Source organism: Numenius arquata, chromosome 16 (genome assembly GCF_964106895.1).
Source record: "Numenius arquata chromosome 16, bNumArq3.hap1.1, whole genome shotgun sequence".
Taxonomy (NCBI): domain Eukaryota; kingdom Metazoa; phylum Chordata; class Aves; order Charadriiformes; family Scolopacidae; genus Numenius; species Numenius arquata.
This window is the reverse complement of record NC_133591.1, coordinates 5,544,586-5,563,341: the sequence shown is the minus strand read 5'-3', so window position 1 is coordinate 5,563,341 and position 18,756 is coordinate 5,544,586. Positions and strand designations below refer to the sequence as shown.

The 18,756-nt window shown below is 46.2% G+C and overlaps 2 protein-coding genes across 2 annotated transcripts; one reads left to right on the top strand and one right to left on the bottom strand.

The window, feature by feature from the left end:
- The first annotated feature begins 595 nt into the window (after window positions 1-595).
- Window positions 596-7,568, top strand: RILPL2 (Rab interacting lysosomal protein like 2). The gene is made up of 4 exons (XM_074159449.1): window positions 596-994; window positions 2,214-2,365; window positions 4,703-4,813; window positions 5,304-7,568. The coding sequence occupies exons 1-4, from the start codon at window positions 629-631 to the stop codon at window positions 5,344-5,346; spliced, it is 672 nt and encodes a 223-aa protein (XP_074015550.1). The 5' UTR covers window positions 596-628; the 3' UTR covers window positions 5,347-7,568.
- Window positions 6,961-18,427, bottom strand: KMT5A (lysine methyltransferase 5A). The gene is made up of 8 exons (XM_074159448.1): window positions 18,289-18,427; window positions 17,867-17,961; window positions 15,560-15,716; window positions 13,396-13,612; window positions 12,488-12,572; window positions 12,069-12,128; window positions 10,792-10,982; window positions 6,961-9,674 (listed from the first exon to the last, which is right to left on the bottom strand). The coding sequence occupies exons 1-8, from the start codon at window positions 18,425-18,427 to the stop codon at window positions 9,464-9,466; spliced, it is 1,155 nt and encodes a 384-aa protein (XP_074015549.1). The 3' UTR covers window positions 6,961-9,463.
- Window positions 18,428-18,756: the final 329 nt, after the last annotated feature.

Sequence of the window (18,756 nt, the reverse complement as noted above, 5' to 3'; positions counted from 1 at the left end):
AGCCCGGCGGCCCCTTCCCTCTCCCCGGCCTGAAGGGCCCCGCGGCCCCGTCCCGTCCCGTCCCGTTCCCCGCCCGAGGAGCCCCGCGGCCGCCAGGACCCCCCAGCCGCCGCCCCGCTCCCCTCACCTCGCCCGGCGAGGCGGGATGGCGGCTCTTCCCGTCGGCAGAGGCCGATTCGCCAGGCCGCGGCGGGCCGGGGGGTGGAGGCCGGTTCCCGCCGGTGTTAATTTCAACCCCTTTCCCCTCTCCCCGTCAGGCGGAGGCGCCACCAACACACACGGACACCGTCCCTCCCCGGAGCCGCCTCGCCGTGTGGCGAATGTGGTGATGAGGAACGGCCGATGCGTTCGCCTCCCTCCCCCCCCGGCCCGGCCCGGCCCGGCCCTGCCCGGTGCCGGTGCCCAGCCTGGTGCCCTGGGAGCCACCCCCGGCCCTTCCCCGCCGTGCCCTTACCGGCGGCGGGGGGTGTCTCCTCAGGAGCAGGCCGGGAAGCGGCGCTGAGCCGCGGCCTCCTCCATGGAAACGGCCGGGGGCGGGAGGGCTCGCTCCGCCCGCGGGCCCCGCCGGCAGCGCCGCCCGGCCCGGCCTTCCCCGGGGGAAGGAAGTTAGCGGCGGGCCGCGGCGGGCATGCAGCAGGGCCGGGAGGAGGAGGAGGAGGATCTGGAGGAGGAGGAAGATGATGATGATGAGGAGGAGGAGGGGGATGGCGGCCTGGAGAGGGCTCTGGAGAAGAGCCCCTTCCAGCTGACGGCCGGGGATGTCTACGACATCTCCTCCCTGGTGGGCCGGGACCTGCTGCAGCTGGGCGCCGGCCCGCGGGTGCCCGCCGCGCTGACCCGGCTGCAGTTCCGCATCGTGCGGGTGCTGGAGATGCTGGAAGCGCTGGTGAGCGAGAGCAGCCTGGCCGAGGAGCAGCTGCGGGCGGAGCGGGACAGCCTGCGGCGGGAGCTGGAGGCGCTGCGGGCGGCGGGGGGCCCAGGCGGCGACCAGCAGGTGGGTGCCGGGGGGCGGCCGGGCCGGGGCGGGGGGTGGCGGCTGCTGGGGGGGGCACAGGCTCCAGAGTCCACTTCCCCGACACTTGGCCTGTCCGCTTGGCCACAGGCGGGTGGTGACGCCCGCCCAGACACCAGATGGGTCAGAGGATGCTCTTTGCGCAGTCACCGGTCTCTCTCCTCACAGCAGAACGAGCCTCAGAGAGTTTGTTTCCCATCTTTGGGAAAGATCATCTCTCTCATCTGACAGAACGAGAGGGAATGGCTTCAAGCTCCAACAGGGTAGGTTTAGACTGAACATTAGGAAAGAATTTTTCACAGAAAGAGTGGTCGGGCATTGGAATAGGCTGCCCAGGGAGGTGGTTGAGTCACCATCCCTGGATGTGTTTAAGAGACGTTTAGACGTGGCGTTGGGGGATATGGTATAGGGGAGACCTTGTAGAGTAGGGTAGATGGTTGGACTCGATGGTCCCAAGGGTCTCTTCCAACCTAGAAGATTCTATGATTCTATGATTCTGTCTTTGTAGAAGGCCGTGAAGCCATTTCCAGAGCGGAGATCTCCAGTGCTGTGGCTCCCTCGCTCCTGTTCCGCTGTGGAGACTAACACCATGCTTTTAGCTCAGCAAGGTGCGGCGCTGGCAGAGGAGTCCAGACGCACACGGGCAGAGTTTCGCTGTACAGATCCACCATTTTACAGCTCCTACACAGCACCAGCCCCACAAAGACAATTTCCCATTCATGCAAAGGCTAAAACTTTGTCACTCCGTGCAAGGGAAACTGATGTCTGTGACCGAAAAAGCCATTACCACAAAGGTCTTAAATTAGGAAAGGAGAATTCATTTCTCACCTCTCTCTGCCACAGAGTGTTGGTGTGACGTTTAGACAGATTGCCCAGTCTCTCTCGTCATCAGAAAAGCAGATAAAAGCAGCTTCTTGGCAAACTGGATTGCAAACTCTTTGGGACAGAGATGTTGCTTTTAGCTGCGGTCAGAGCCTGTTGCAGTTGGGCTCTGTACTTGGCTGGGAAATGCAGGCACCAAGGAAATACAAAAATAATATGATAAACTATAATGAACTGGTTGGAAAAAAAATCAGGATTGCAATGAACTCATACTGGTTCTAAGAATTACTATGTATTTCTAAAATTCAGAGTTTTTACTCTAGGAGTGCTCTGTTTTTGACAGGTTACAACATCATGACCACCATCGTTTATTTTACAGCTCAGCCTTGGACCAGATAAAATGGTAATAGACCTCACAGATCCAAATCGCCCCCGGTTCACATTACAGGAGCTGCGAGATGTATTGCAAGAGCGTAACCAGCTGAAAGCTCAGCTTCTTGTGGTGCAAGAGGAGCTGCAGTGCTATAAGAGGTATATCCTGAAGCCAGCAAAGATCTAATAACAATTACTTTTGTCTGGGGAGCTTACCGGATCAGAGTACTGCGGGTTTGAGCACCGGGATTGGGTTAGGCACTGTCCAGACGTACGAGAGGCATCTGTGCTCCCAAGAGCCTACAAATGAGCAAAGAAAAAGGAGGGAAGGATGAAGTCTCTACGCAACATAATTTTAAAACTAAACTGCCTCTTACTCTGCGCAGTTTGCAGCCTGTTCCCATTAATTACCGCTGTAAGCCTACATGCGGTTACTCCCACTCCACAGACAAGCTGGATTCTCATGCACATGAATCGATCTGTGCAGCCACAGCAGTTGCACACGTACTGTTCTTGTCTAAGGCCATGCTACATACCAAAGAGCACGGGGGTTTCCATCTCGTGTTTAGTCAAAATTTCCTTCCTCCTCCAGCTTGCCGTCGGGGACATGAGCTTATCTACTGCTCCTTTGCTCCCGCAGGGGTTTGGCACTGACCTAGAAAGCAGAATGTTAGGCTCTTTCATCATCATTCAATATAAGCTGTGGGGTTTTTTTTTAAGACTACCAACAGAGGGTTGTGTTAAACACTTAAATGTGCGAAACAAGAAATATTTTGGGCTTTCTAGAAGGGACCAGCCTGGGAGAATCAGCGTGAGCCAAAGGGTGGGATGCAGGAAGGGTCTTGCTCTCGGTGCTACAAATTCCTTCACCACCAAGGCTGCTCTCCCCCAGCCTCTGCCCCTCATCATCAGGTTGTGTTATACACTCTTTGGGGCAAGAAACTACTTCTTAATCTAGACACAAAAGTCTGAGCGCATTAGATTCCAGTTGAGATGTCTCGGCAACAGCTTCTTAGATACAGTAAGCCCACCCTTTGCCTTGGCTGTAACAGGCAGGTTAAGCCAAGAAGTTAAAGTTAAATCCAAGAAGTCATTTTACAAACTGCTCGACAGGACTTCTCTCAGCACCGAGGGGCACCGCTTCCCTGGCTCAGCTGCCTGCCTTTGCTGTGCAGCCATTGGAATGGTGTCTTGCTTTGATTTCCCAGCTGTTACACAGCTTATTACAGGCCAAGTTAAAAATTAACAGTGTGAATGTTTTTAGGTTTTGAGTGATTTAAGTTGCAGAGCTGTGCACCCAGAGAGTGCATCAGGGCTGCTTCTCAGTTCAAGTAATTTATGTGCTTATCTCCTCGTACAGTGTTCCAGCTTAAGCCAAAACCACCTTCCCTTGAAACATTGACATAAAAATCTTAATTATAATTGTACAGCCATAAAGAGTAGTTGTGCAGGTGAAGAGGATTAATATATATTCTAAAATGTCTTGTGTGTATTGGATGCAAGTTCCATATAGCACACGGCAACTGACATCCTCACAGAGAATGGCTTAAACCAAGTAATGATATTTGAGGTTTACATTTTTAGTCATGATTACCGAGTAAAAGGTATCATGCAAATATTAGAGATCTGCAGTGTCACCAAACAGCTCCTGGTCCCATTTCTCTAAGAGGAGAATCTGCCTCAGAATTATCCCATGCCTGATATCACACCAATTTCTAGATGCTCTCCTGTATTTTTATGTCCAAGGTCCAGAGGAGTGTTGCTCGTTAGGAGCGTTGCTGAGCTACTTTCAGGCTTCAGCTACTGCAGTCACAAGCTTTGATCCACTCAGCTCTCCAGATAAATGAGGTCAGCTCAGGACAGTGAGCTGGCATGCTGTGAAAACACAGCGCAGTACGCAAGCAACCCCATTCCAAGCAGGGGAAACATCCTTTGGTAAAACTGAAGCTTTTGCCTAAAATAGGCAGTTACAACCTTGTAGAGTGTAGCAGATGATAAAATCTACAGCTTGGGCAAAGCCTTTCTTTTCTCCTCTGTAGGATGGAAAGAGGAACAGGCACCTGCCTTGCAGGGAAGCTGGGAATCTCCCATCTGTTCCCAGCTGCACGGTGTGAGCCTTCGTGGCTACGCTGAAGGTACCGCAGATCCACCCATGCAGAAACTCACCATCTGTGTCTGCGCCCTGCTGTTGTCTTTGGACTTTCGTACAAATCCAACGTGTAATTACGCTTCCCCTTCACTCCTGTTATGATTTGCCGTTCTTCCTCTGTGGAGAAGTCAGCTCGTTACTTGTTTGGTGTTCTCATTAAAGTATAGCTAAGCAACATTTTGTTGCAGTATTTAAGGAAAATAAGAGCAATTCATCACAAGAAATAGGCCAGGCTGCCATCCCTGTCCTGTGACCACCCATTAACCCACCCCTAGGCTGCCCAGGGAAGGGTAGAACATAGACAGGATAAACCCATGAAAAATAAACAAACCTTCTTCTTTTCCCAGTGGGATCATCTCACAAAGAAGGGACCAAACTGAAGAACTGGAAAAAGAGGCCAGTGGCAGCAACCCTGGCAGCAGCAAGGACAGTGAAGAGAAGACAGTCATCAAACGGCTGTAAGTTTGTCTGCATCTTTTTTGGCAGAATACGGGAGAACATGGCATGCTTCAGACTTAGTGAATCCAGGGATGTATTCTGAACTTTGGCCTACTTGGCTGGATATTGTTTTCTTCTGCTCTCCCTGTAAAATTAAAACCCAATAGAGAAACCCTTTCCTGTGGACAAAGCACTCCACAGGAAGGCAACCTCCACCCAGGCAAGCAGGGCGTCACTTTTTTCTAGGAAAAATAAGCATTTCAGGACAAAGCTATGTGATGCTCGCCTCCCCTGCTAGCACGTTAAGACTCCACTGTGGTAACGCGCCAGCTGTCCCCAGAGGGTTGTTTACATTGTGTGCAGCAGCTGTACGCAGTACCCACAAGCTCAGGCTGTGGCCCCAAAGTTCCCCGAAATAGCAGAACATGTTGACACAGCCAGCTCACTCCACGTTCCTTCTTTTCCAGTTGTTCATTGTTGTCTCCCTTTTGTTGTCTTTATTTATTTTAGGTTCTCTTTTAAACATGGGAAACAAGCATCCTCAAGAACTTAACCACTCCTGTTCAGAAATGGCACAGATGAGCCTTTAAGGCATTAGGGGAGTCAATGATGGGAAGAGAAAGCATCACTCCTACTGTAGAGAATAAGCAGTCTCACAAAAATTGTGTTGTATGATATTCTTTCAGAATAGATTTTACTTTGCCTTTTTTTTTTTTTAGAAACTGTTTAAGACAGACACTTTTTATATTTCTTAGATTCTGGCCAGACGTTATCCACATGTAGAGAACATTTATACAAAGGTGATTTTTATTCTTATTAAAAAAGCCTGTGATGATCTGTAGTACCCACTTATTTATTCTGTCTATCAAAATGCACATCCGAAATGATTTTGCAAGATGAAGGTATTTTTAAGAGCTACATACCATTCACAAGTGCATTCAGAGCAAAGGGCTGATCGCAGTCCTCACTGCTCTTACATAGAAAGTAATTATCTTACACAACACAGAACTGCTTGAAGAAAACCCCACCAAAGGAAGGTGCAGTTGGGCTGTGACAGCAGAGCCCCTGCACACACAGGAGTGGCCGTTTGGGGTCAAGATGAAAGATGGTGGCAAAGAGCACAGCAAGGGTAGAAAAGTTGCTGCATCGTCCTCTGCCCACATGAAGGACTGATGTCTTTTCAGAGGTGCAGATGTGCTCAAACTGGAACAGATGCACCAAACTTTTCATTTCTGACAGCTAAAGGTCTGCTGTGGTAGACGGTTGTATTTTTCATAAGCTCTGTTCTTTCAGTCATCTGTCACAAGCTGGGTATTAGCCTCAGTAATGAGATTTATCACTAGTGGAAGCATATAGGGCAAACAGAGGAGTAGAAAATCAGCTTGAAATATACCAATTAGGATCCACGTTTAGAAAAGTAGAATTTCCAGAGCAGAAAACTCTAACAGACATAAAAGGAGCAGTGACAGGTATCAAACTATGATCTTACTGTCTTCAGAAGTGTAAGCAGGCTCTGAAATCCTTTGATTCCCTCTCATACGCTAGCAGCATGAAAAATGTAGGACACTTCACACATCTGCTCAGATGCACAATGTGAACGCGGCTTTGCGGAAGGTAGAACTGCAGTCTCCTGCCAGAGGGAATTTGTGAGCAACTGTACGTTAGCGAAGCAACATCAAAGATGTCTGACCCAAGCAAGCTAGTCCAGCCAGGGCACAGAACCGCTGAAGTGATTTTGCCATCTTCAAAATATTAATAAGCCTTGACCATGTCCCTGTGACATATTTTCTAGAGTATGGTAGCAGGGAAAGAAGTCACTGCATTTCCTTAGCAGAGGCTTTGTATTTAGAGAAAAACAATCAATCGCACATCAGCAACAGCCAGGATACACCTCTGAGCTTAAGAGATGTTTATGCAGGGATATATTTTCTGATCACCTTTAAAAATGGGGGGGGGAGGGGAATTATGCCACAAAACACACTAATCCCTCTTCTAAGTCTTAATGAAACAACTGCAGGTAATAAACTGCACACATTAAACAGAGCTGTGCAAAAGTAACAACCTGCAAGGCAGGCACAGGAGACTGCCACAGCCCTAGGCCACTCTTTGCAGTTAGCTGAAGAAGACAATAATGAAAGCTGCAATTATTCTTTCCAGTTTACCATTTAAGATGCTCTTTATTAAAAATAAATAAATAAATAAAGGTGGGAGTTCACCAGTTAAAGTAGACAGGAGAACACCTCAACCTTTTTGAGCTAGTCTTTCTCCGGATCCATCACAGTTGCATCCACTCTGTGCCAAGTGAGCCACGCATTTTCTCTTAAAAGGGGAACAAATTCCTTGGCTTATGGCTACACCAGAAGAGGCTACAGTCCTGTTAGAGCAACCCCACTGCCTCTGGCAAAGCCACAGCAGCCTGACAAGCAGTTTAGCTTCCAACCAAGGGCATCTTTCCCTGCAAAGTGCTTTACATCTTGTTAGAAGATGAAGCCTTCCTATAAGGCACAGGGATAAGAATTCAAGTGGCATGTTTCTGTGAAAAGTATTTTGATATATATATATCTCAGTTCCTAGAAAAGTAAAGAATACATACTCAGTGCAATATCAGCTTTATTACCATCTTCCGATGCAGTGCTACTTGATTACCAGTTAAGCGTTTTGGAGAAGACAATTTTTTTAAAATGTAAAATAGGGAGAGATCTTCCCCCTTTCTTGTTTACAAAAGTGACGCTGAAGAACAGAGTTTTAAGCTATTTGACCTGATAGAGAACAAGCAAATGTTTAAATAAAAAAAAAAAAAAAGAGAAGCATTTTATTCCAATTTCGACTTCAGGGAAGTGCTCTAGTAAAACAGGATACTGTACATTGCTGTAGTCTCTGTTACTGAGACCAGAGGGGGAAAAAAAAAAAAAAAAAATCAGTGCCAACTCAAATAAGTCAGCCAACAAACCTTACCTGTAACTCAGTACGTGTAAGATAACAGGTCTCCAGTTAATGCTTCAGAAATGGTGAAAATACACAGGCTGTCTCTGATGAGCTTGCCTTGTGTTAAGTGGTAAATAATATAAAGCATTTTATAGCTAATCATTTTCACAGCTTGCTTTCAAAATGCTAATGATCTGCAATGGAGACAGGTACTATAGCAGCCACTTCATCAATAATAAATATATTCTTTATTTTACAGAGACATTGTCTTCAAGTTTTTAATTTAAAAAATACATCACTAAGCCACCTCTCTTGCTGCTGGAGCATACAACCAGGATGTTGTTGCTATTTGACCTATCACATAGGCAAGCATATAAGATTGTCCTAGAGGGCATTAGCTGGAACAGCAGCAGCCTTCAAGACATGAGGAACAGGAGACATTAACAGAGCCACAGATCCCTTGCTGACATCTTCCAGCAGCAAGCGTGGCTGATGGCTCACAGCCATTTTCATCTACACACATGCCAAGCCTGCCTTGGCAAAAATTCCAACTGGTAAGAATTCATCTTTAACATAAAGGACCCGCATTGTATTGCCCGCCTATATCACAGATTTGATTCTCCAACAGTAACGTTACAAACATCGCCAGATGCTAAGCATTCGACTCCCATTTAAGACAGTGGGACCAGACCAAGCTGGACAGACCTACAGGACCAGGCAATAAGGAATCTACTTTCTTCATTGCATGAACTCCATCAGTTTGAAGCTGCATATGAAGAGGACTCCTATTTTTGGAACCGCTATGCTCTACTTCAAGCATTCACAGTAAATAAATAGCTTCTGATGTGGCTAATTAGCATAGGAAGGTAATAAAAAACTTTTGGAGACAGCTTTTTCTTTTACATCTTGAAAATCCTCTGGGCGACACCTCCAAGAATCAGCCATCAATTATAAAAAGGTACCATCTTAAATTTTAGAAAATAAGTAATGTCAAACGTTGATTCTCTCTGTGAAGTTCTATCTTCACAATTCTGATCGGTATCAACCCAGTCTGTCAAAATCCATCCTCATTTGGCTTGGAGTCATTTCTCTGAGGAAAGCAGCCAATTTGACCATCCATTTCCCTCAGCGCCAGTGCATTTAAAGTTCATTGCCAACATGAGATACGACACTGGAAAAACTGGATCCCTACTACAAATTATTTGAAAACGATAGAAACAGTCCCATCCGTCTCAGAGAAGCCTGTCAGCACTGGGTTGTAAAAAACAGTCTGACAAGCAGTCAAGCCGTTGGATGTACGAGTCAGAGTACAGAAGTACATCTGCTGTCATAAAGCTAATGCCAAGTTCATCGCCCCACGAAGTGGAGCATGAGATTTCATCGCAAAAGCAGAAGCACAACCCAAGTGATTAAGTTTCTGTGCAAGTCTTTGAGTGCATGTTCAAGTGACCCTGGTCGCTATGCAGAAGTATTCAAATTTTAGGGAGGGTTTCCTTTTACAATATGGAAGTTTTGGCAATTTAAGATCAATTATTCAAGCCTGCCTGGAAAACTGTAATAGGTAATTAAATACTGCAAAGCAAAAAGGTAGTTTTTAAGGAGCTCGGAACACCATAAGCAGTCCACTAAGAAAGCTGAGGGAAGTGAGGACAGGGGGAAAAAAAAAACCAAACACATCCACTGGCTCCTTGCAGAGCACTCAGTCCAAAAAACAAAAAGAAACAACCCCAAACAAAGAAGATGAATTAGTGTTTCAGCCATGGATGAGCTTCAATGGAAGCTTTGCTTCTGTCTCCATAGTCGTACAACAGTTCTTCACCTGCTTTAATGTCTCTGGAAGCTATCAATATGAGATGAGGCACACCATCAATGTCATGAAGCTTTGTTTGACAATTGCCACATTTGCTGTGATTAATCAGTCTTCCCAGACGATTAGTTTCTTTTGTAGCATCAACACTGAAAGAACAAGAACAGAATGCAGGATTGCTGCATATCATGCAGTCACGCTTGTGGATAAAACCCAAAGTGCAAATCAGATAAAGAACTAGGAATCCACACAAGGCTTGAAAAAGTAAGGAAAAAAAGAACATTACAGAATATTCATATGGTTGAACAGACAGCACATAATATGGCAGTTTACCTAAATTAAAGCAATTCTGGGAGATTAAGTTAGCACACAAGCCAGAAAATGGTAAATTTTGGACTATGTTTTTGAGCTGCCTGTTTCCAAGCAGCTCTCAACTGTTCGTGAGGAACAGCAGAACCCAGATGTAGACCACCACCAGAAAGGCTTGATGCCTTAAATACTCTCCCCTCAAGAAAGCTGTCCCCAAGCTAAGTAGTATCCACTGAGTAAGCCAGCAAGAATCTCTACTCACACAGAAGGCTGAAAATGCCTAAATACTACATGCCCAACTTCCAGAAACCTGGATCCTAAAGCTCTAGTGCCCCTCATTGCACAAAGTACTATTACAACAGCTGTCATTATGGTATCTAGACTGGAAGTCAGACACTTAAAGTATAGGGCACTTCAAGGTAGTTAATGTACAGATTAAGCGACCCAAGCTCCAGTATCATCAGCCAAGGAAGAATGTAGTTGCTTTGAAAGAACTGGAGTTTGGGGCAAACGCCACAGCAAATAGAGGGATAAAGCATGAACACGGGGTGGGTGTCAGGTACCAGAGAAAAAAAGAGACCCAGTCAAAAACAGTGGAAGGAAATGTTTCTCTTCCAGTAAGTGTCCATACTGCTTTTCAGACAAAATCCTTGCAACTCAGGAAAAGTAGTTCATTTTACAAGAGAATAAATTTAGGCAGAAGTCTACAGCAGAGCCAGAAGTCTCATCTAAGCAGGTACAACTCTCCGTATAGCTTGTGCTGTACTTCATAGAACAGGTCTTTGAGTCACCTACCTTTTAGCCCAGAGGTACAAGAGGCTCTTGGACCATGAAAGAGTGCTCCAAAAAGATTATCCTAATTCATGGTTCCCATTAATTTTTTTTTTTTTTGCATGAAAACAAGAAAAGACTTAGCAGCATTCAAAGCCTCTATTGCTCAAGGGAAGAAAAGCTTACCAGTACGTTTTGCTGAGGTACTGAAAATAGTACATATAGCAGCCTGTGGATGGATCTTGAGCGTACAGAGCTTCTCGCTTTTTAGCATCAGTGATCTCTATGAGATCCCCATGATATTCAACTACAAATTCTCCTCGATTAAAATGTTTAGTAGCAATTACTCCTCTCCCTTTGCCATCGATGTAATCAATCTGTTGAGTTGAAAAGAAAATCAGCTGGGAAATTAGAAAGTATTTACATGACTGGAAATATGCTGTTTACTGAGACATGAGTGATTTGTCATTAAAAAATGCTATAGCAGGATACTTGTATTGCAGACAGCTGTAGAAGCACAATGCACAGCATTGTGGAAGAAATATAGCATGAGTTTGGGACACACCCTGAGTTACCAGGTATTTTGATACAAAGCCTTCTAATCAAAGAACTAAGAATTGCTTTAAATAAACCATACACAGAGAATAGTTACTTATTTCTGCTTTTAAACTACCTATTAGCTGAGGCAGTAAGCTTTTCCATTTCAGGTTCACCATCATCACCCTTCGCATGCACAGGTTAAAAAGTTTATGGAACAGAAAGATTGATCACAGAAAACACAATTATCACCCAGCAGTGTAATTTATTATTCCTGCCTCCCCCTGTAAATTGGAGAACTCCAAGGAAGTTCTCCTATCACTGTCATAGATGTGACAGTGGGAACTGCAGGCTGCTGCTTTTCAAGAATCGCAGCTCTCTGCACTTCCAGTAGATATTTCTGTTTTAAATTCTAAAAAGGGTGAGATCAGAGTAACCCAAATGGTAAGCACTTGGTCCCAATAACTAGTATTTGCAGTGGAAGGAAAACCAGTACAACCCATTATCCTAAGTGCCATAATGAAGACCCACAGCAACCGGCTGTAAACAGGCTAAGAGAACTTGTTACCATACAGACAGTATATATGGGTTTTGCCTTTAAAGCATATGACAATTAAGATGCTATATCTAACCCCATTTCTCAAAGCTAACCCAAGAAACGAGATACTGAAGGGAGCAAATGCATTTTCAGTAAAAACTATAAAGCTTCTTTAATATTTATGATTGAGACTGCACATACTTATTCTTCAGAGCCAAACATTGCCCATCCAAAAGGAAAGACAGCTCCAGTTTTGCTGCACTTTCATCTTACTATCGAGGCACTGCAGCAGTTCTGAGACTGAGTTCTGCTACCTTCTGCTTAAACAGATCAACAGCAAGATACCGTATAAACAGTACATGGCTACTTAGGCTGGCATTGCTGTTACCTTCATTCCTTCTTCCTTCCCACTTGCAATTAGCTCATCTATTTTCCTCCTCTCCTCAGTCTGCAGAAGAAACAAGAACAAATAAAACCACAGTGTTGTTGATAGCTTTTGTAGCTTATTCTATAGCTAAAAGGAAATTATTAGCCAGTGACACTCATTTTTCCAAACCATGCCACATTTCTAGCAAAACTGAATGGTAAAGAGACAGACTTCTGTCCCTCAACATATAAGTAACTAGATTCTATCCTAGAACTGGATCAGCATTTCCAAATTTTAAGAATGTTCTTAACAATAGTCACAATGCACAATGCTATTCATATTCGGCGAACAGAAACCATTTACACATAGTTATTCACTTCCTCAAATGTTCAATTACCCCACAACGTTGTAAGTAATGTCATTTTAACAAGAAGCACTACCTCCAGTTCAGATTTGCTCTTCCTGGAACTTCTTCTAACTGGGTAATAATCTGTCACTTTTCGATTTGGTGTCCTTCCTTGTGTTCTAAGGGATAAGAAAAATAGAGAAAACACACATACTTCAGACTATTTCTGAAGTTACACCTTTAGGACAGAGGTATCTAAGAAATTTTTATTTTCAGCTTGGTTTGTTAAAAGGTGATCGATATGAATCAGTATTTCTTGTCAGTAGTCTTCACTTCAAGCCAAAAGACAGATCCCCTTTTTGTTCCCCACAATATTTCCATTACTCTAGTACTAAGTCTTTAACAACAAGAATGAGATGCCATTGGAAACCAACTGAAGGTCACATTACAAATCTGAAGCCCCCCCGTGTGCCTTGCCAGAAGGCACTCTGAAATTTAGGTCATGAAAACCGCTTGGCAAGGAATTCATTAATGTTAGGTCACATTACTCCAATATCACAAGAAAGATTATCGGCTCAGCCAGGAAGCCTCCAACTGTAATTAATCTAATATTCTGTTTCTGACAAGATACATTCCCATTTGTCCACAGAAAAGTAGGTCTTTATGGCTCATTAATTTCTTTTTCTGTTGGTGATCAGCAAGTATTTCACTTAAAATACACTAGCCTTGCTTTCAAGAAAAACAAGAGTCCTCTGCAAGGTAGATAAATACTTTGAGTGCTATTTTGTATTTTCAAACATATTATTCTTGAGAAAACAAAGAAGCCTCCTTTAAGATTTGTTCCCCTCAACATCACCATTTGCTTAAAAAAGGCAACAAAATAAGAGTAACAATTAATTACAGGGTCTAAGGGTAGTTCCTGAAGGAAAAATGCAGATCAAAGCCTTCTGGTCCAAAAGGACACACAGAAGACAAGCTTTTACAATTCCAGAAGTCACTTACTTCCTCCTTGGTCCACGTTTTGCTTTAACCATCTTTTTCTGAGCTGGCTTTGCATTGGCCTCATCAGCGCAGTCTGAAGGCAGGGGTGTCTTTTGGGTTTCTACAGTTTCTTGGTTTTGATCAGAGGAGGGCACCGAAGCATTGCACCCACTTTCTTTATCTTTCTGGTCTTCTGGTTTCATAGCACCTTCAATTATATTGCCACCATTCTTTTTCTCTGGTGACAGGAAAATAAAGTAAGGCTCTGAACTTAGGATCATCTATACCAGAAGGCTTTACATGAATTCCAATGGTTTCTAGTCCAAGTTTCTAGTTCTGTCAAACAGGAGAAAGAGGAAGGGAATGATATGATCTCTTTCTACTAGAACCCAGAGACAGGCTGTTACTCTTCTTTTGACTAGTCATTGCTACAGTGCACATAGTACAGAGAGAGGGGTGAGCAGGGAAAGGGTAAAACAGAGCCCAAGTACTTCATCATGTGAAGTTTGTGACTTCTTTTAACTAAACCTGATGTCATGGTTTAACCCCAGCCAGCAACTAGGACCATGCAGACACTCGCTCACCCCCTTCTTCCCCTACAAGGGTAGGAGAAGGAGAAAAGGAAAGGAAAAGAAACCCAAGCTCGTGGGTTGGGTTTTTGCAGATCCCTGCCCCTGGCCAACCCCCATTTATATACTGAGCATAATGCCTATGGTACGGAATATTCAGTTGGCCAGCTTGTCCTGTCTATGTTCCCTCTCAGCTTCTGTGGAAAGCTGAAAAAGTCCAACTAATGTAAAACAATAGCTGGCAACAACTAAAACAGTATAAATTATTAGCATCACTCTCACACCAAACCCAAAACACAACAGCTACTAGAAGGAAAGTTAACTCTATCCCAGCTGAAACCAGGACACCTGAACACACAGCAACTTCAGTGCAGCGTCTGAAAAAAACACACAGTTTGCATCTGGCATACTAAATTATCAAGTTGCCATAAGCCAATCGACATCCTGCACTGAAGAGGGAAAGGAAGCCTCTCTGGATCCTGCACTGCTGGGATCAGTAGATGCAGATGCTGATACCAAGTGGCCAACACCACTCAGACAAAATCCACAGGAGCTAAAGGGCTGGGACTTACAAGAAGCCTACCCCCCACACAACCAACATTTTCTTGGTTGTGTGCAATCCTACCTCGACATGACCACATCCTCTTTTCTCAGCCAACTGATTTAGAGGTAGGTGAGCACGGCTTAAAGCTGTATAAAGTTTTTATTTAAAGCGAGTCACGGGGTTTAACAGTCCCATCTGCTAACACAGATGCTTCAATATCACTGGAGAAACGAAACACAGCTGTAAGGCCACAGCAGCGGGACAAGCCAAAGCCATCTTCATTTTGTCAAAATTGGAGAGCTAAATTAGGAGCTAGAGGCTCTATGTTGCCAGAAAACCTAGCACTCCCTGTGTTGAGTGGGACTTAAAATACCTGCTTGCTAAAAGTGTTTGCATCAAAACGTTTTGACAAATTACCAATGTTATTAAACACACCTTTAAACACAAGACAGCTTCCCCCCCCCCCCCCATAAACTTATGGAGCATTCCCATTTCTACTCGCTACAATGAAGCATCTATGAAGCATGGCACTCAGCATCCACAATCTGTGCTCCTCATTTTCACTGCCTTTAATTCACCCTGAAACTTTAAGGATTGTTTCTTCTTCTACCAGTACCTCTACCTCATACCAGATTTGACTTTGAATTGCCTTTATACAAATTAATATAAAGTAGTTAAATTATAGAATAAATCAGTTCTAGGTAATAAAACCAGCAAAAAAATTATTAGATAAACTGTCAAACACTGACCTCAAGATGGACGGTAGTAAGAGAATTGCAAGGAGATTAGGGCTTATTGACAATGCAAGTATTAGCTTTTTATATCCAGAGAGACAATGCAAACATAGCCAGACAAAAACCAGAGGAAAAATGGCCTGGTAAATCTGTGACCTAAATTTTGAAAAGGATAAGGGCACCCTCATCTTTGTAGCGTCATAGTTTGCCAATAGAGCTGTAGGGAATGCAACTGGGCCAGGGGAGGTGCCTGGCCTTCTCGACTATGTATTAAAGTTTTCAAATTGGGAGTGGGGGAGCACATTTAAGGAGGCAAGCAATCCAGAGATCAATCTTACCATCTCCTTTCCTGTAGGTTTCGTTTAGTGTTTTGCCCTGACATTTCACCTCGTGATACATGACAGAGTTTTCCTCTTGAAGCGGGGGGCGAGCACCAGGAGTTTTGTTAGGATTCAGGTAGCTGTAGATTTTGGATTGACCAATAAACACATTCTCCTAAAACAGACCCACACAAGAAGTCAGTACATCACAGAGATGCCAGGTTCATCAAGTCGGCATCCACAACATGCTACAAAGACCAGGGCTGACAACTGGCTCTGCTAATGCAAATTATGCTGCTTTAATGCATCATCCTTGCTGCTGTTGCTATTTCTACTAAGTAAAAACATAACGGTGGTAAGCACTCAGAGAACTTTACTAATACAAACTCTCAGTCCAAGAGGACTTTCATATGAAACGTGGCAGGATGGGGTAGTCATAACTAACTCCAGCCTCCACCCTGTGCTTCACAGTATGAACTCTGGTGCAAAGAAAAAAAAAAACACCAAACCAAAAAACCAGCCCTGAGTTCCTCGGGAGGAAGACAGCCTTAAAGAGTGCAAGCCAAAAAAAAAAACATGAATAACACAGCAAAAATTGCCCAGGCCTAGAACATACCTCTCATAGCCAGAGAGCTATGAGCTTACTCAAACACTCTTATGAGGTGTCAAATGTTACTGCAGTTAATTATTCACTCTGAGCAAGACAGAAGACAGGAATCAAGTCTACCTTGAGTGACACCTCTCAGTGAAGTCTGGGACATAACAATGCTACCTTTTATCCATTACATTTCACAAAATAAAGTGTAGAAGTTGTTCATGGCAAAAGAAACATTAAAGAGTCTACACAAAGCACTCACGCGCAGCCAGGAAAATGGTAAAACCCTCTGGCACGGTCAAACCCCACAGAGACCGGGGTCTGTACATCAGCTTGGGCCAACAGTGAGCAGTATCAAATTTAGCAAAGCTTAGTGGAATCGTGACACCTTTGCTTTTACCATCTCCTGCCACCTCGCCAAGTTTGACTACGCAGTGTATGTAGGGCACACAAATTTCAACTGTGAAATCTCGGTGTCGGGACAAGATGCAACTTGGCCAGAATAAGTTTGTCTTGGCTATAGTTTGACTCAACTAAAACCAATTTTCAGGCACTGCAAGCCAGTTAAAGCAACAAAAACATGCATCCATTTTTTTCAGAAAAGCACAAAGATTCCCATTAGTTAAAAAAATAGCTCAAATATAGCTGGCTAAACAAATACTCCAGTATGTGTAGTAACACAAACAGTAAAAAAAGTAAACAAAACACACAATAGAATACATAGGGTAATTTTAATAATTAACATAATCATGAGTAACAAACTTAATGTATACATAATTCACACACAAAATAAGACCAGTTAAAGGTTCAACTCTCAGTCCACAAATAAGCTTTACTAATGACTAATGTTACAGTAGAACAGCCTGAGAAAAAGCAAGTCAGTCAGAGACTTCTTGACCCCCAATATTTCTGAAAGGTCTATGAAAGGCGAGACCTGTTTATTAAACTACTGGGACTTTTAACGATGAAATAGTGTGAAAATACTTCATTTTAACAATTGCAAGCAGTGAACCCTGTGCTGCAGAGTTATCAAGATTTAGTGAAGAGTTTAAACACGGGCATTTCTGAAGAAAGCCATAAGCAGTGAACTGCAGCAGTCCACCTGCCAGTGGAGCCTTCTCATTTTTAATACACCACTAACAGGAAACTAACAACTATTTTTCCAGCATAGTTTCCTGCCCTCATTCCGAGCTCCCTGCCTGCTGCGCTCCTGGCGCTACCGAGATGCGGCTGCCACGTCTTTGTCTGTGCCAGGCTTAAGACCCTCAAGAGCAGGGATTTTCTCAGCGGAGCACAGCACATGAAGGGCTGCTGAGGAGCTCTAGGATTTGATGCAACAGCCACAAATATTTCCACGGGGGATTTTAATGCACAGTGACGATCAACCTCCGGCCAACTGCCTGTCACAGCACTACAGGACAGGGAAGATGGCACAGAGGGATTGCCGAGCCTGGGGCCTGGCTGCTGGCTGACAGCCCCGGCAGCGCCCCGCTCTTGCAGGGCAGCTGCGGCAGGGCACAGGGGAACACGGAAAGAGTCCGATTCCAGTTAAAGTTAACCCATTTCTGAATGATCCGAGGAGCCGCAGAAGCCAGGCGCCCGGGGCCGCGCGGCTCCCCGGGGCAGCCCGCAGGCCAACCCGCTCGCATCGTGGGGGGAAGCGGAGGGCGCGGCAGACCCCCGGAAGCCACCCGCTCTTCTCCGCCCGCCCAGGCCCGGGCAGTGCTTACCCCGCCGGCCCGGGGGCGGCCGGGGCCCTTCCTCTCGGCGCTCTCGGGACTCGCCTCCTCTGCGCCGCCCGCCCTGGCCTTGGGCATGTTCTTCCCTAGGAGCAAGGGGGGAAGATGGGCGCCTGAGCCATGTCCGGCGCGGCCGCCCGCGGTCATCGCCCGGCCGCCGCGGCCTGCGCCATGTTTAAAGGGCTGGATGCGGCAGGGCGAGCCGCGGCGGCCCAGCCCCTTCCCGGCGAGCTGCGCACACCGCGCGGGGGAGGAGTCCCGCCGGCCCCGGCGCCCCGCGCCTCCCGGGAGGAGCATCCGCACCGTGGAGATGCCCCGCGCCGCCCGGCCCCCGCCCTGCGGCGACAGCCCGCTGCGCCCCCGGCCCCACCGCGCCGCCGGCTCCGCTCTTCCCCGCCGCCGCGCCCGCGCACCTTTAGCCATGACCGCGGCGGCGCGGCCCGGCGCCCGGCAGCCCCCCGCGGTCGGGCTACGCCGACGGTCCCCGAGGAGCTCCCCCGCCGAAACCAACCGCTCCGCAGGGAGACGCCGCGCTCCCCTCCGCAGCCCCATTGGCCTAACGGCGCGCCGATAACCACTTCCGCGCCCCTGATTGGCACACGGAGCCGCACCCCGCCCTCTCCCTGTCACAGCGAGACGGTCGCAACTCCCGGGAACGGGGTTTAAATGTGAGTTCCCTGGGCGCTGATTGGCCCGTGCGAAGGGCAACCGGCGCTCTGATTGGTGGCCCGGGAAGCAACGCCCTTCCGCGGCAGGGCCCCGCCACGTGGGTACGAGGCGCCGCCGGCACGTCCGTGCCCCGGGAGCGGCGGCGGGACGGACCCCCGCCCAGCCCGGCCTCCGGTGCACCGGCAGTACCACCTCCCTCCTGTGTGCCGCCT

What these genes read in the sequence shown, in the direction of transcription:
- RILPL2 (XM_074159449.1), top strand. Translation starts at nt 629, where the DNA reads ATGCAGCAGGGCCGGGAGGAGGAGGAGGAGGATCTGGAGGAGGAGGAA. An exon ending in GCCCAGGCGGCGACCAGCAG is followed by an intron (nt 995 to 2,213) that starts GTGGGTGCCGGG and finishes TTTATTTTACAG; the next exon opens with CTCAGCCTTGGACCAGATAA. An exon ending in GAGCTGCAGTGCTATAAGAG is followed by an intron (nt 2,366 to 4,702) that starts GTATATCCTGAA and finishes TTCTTTTCCCAG; the next exon opens with TGGGATCATCTCACAAAGAA.
- KMT5A (XM_074159448.1), bottom strand. Translation starts at nt 18,427, where the DNA reads ATGGGGCTGCGGAGGGGAGCGCGGCGTCTCCCTGCGGAGCGGTTGGTT. An exon ending in AAACGTGGACCAAGGAGGAA is followed by an intron (nt 12,573 to 13,395) that starts GTAAGTGACTTC and finishes CTTATCCCTTAG; the next exon opens with AACACAAGGAAGGACACCAA. An exon ending in TACCTCAGCAAAACGTACTG is followed by an intron (nt 9,675 to 10,791) that starts GTAAGCTTTTCT and finishes TTGTTCTTTCAG; the next exon opens with TGTTGATGCTACAAAAGAAA.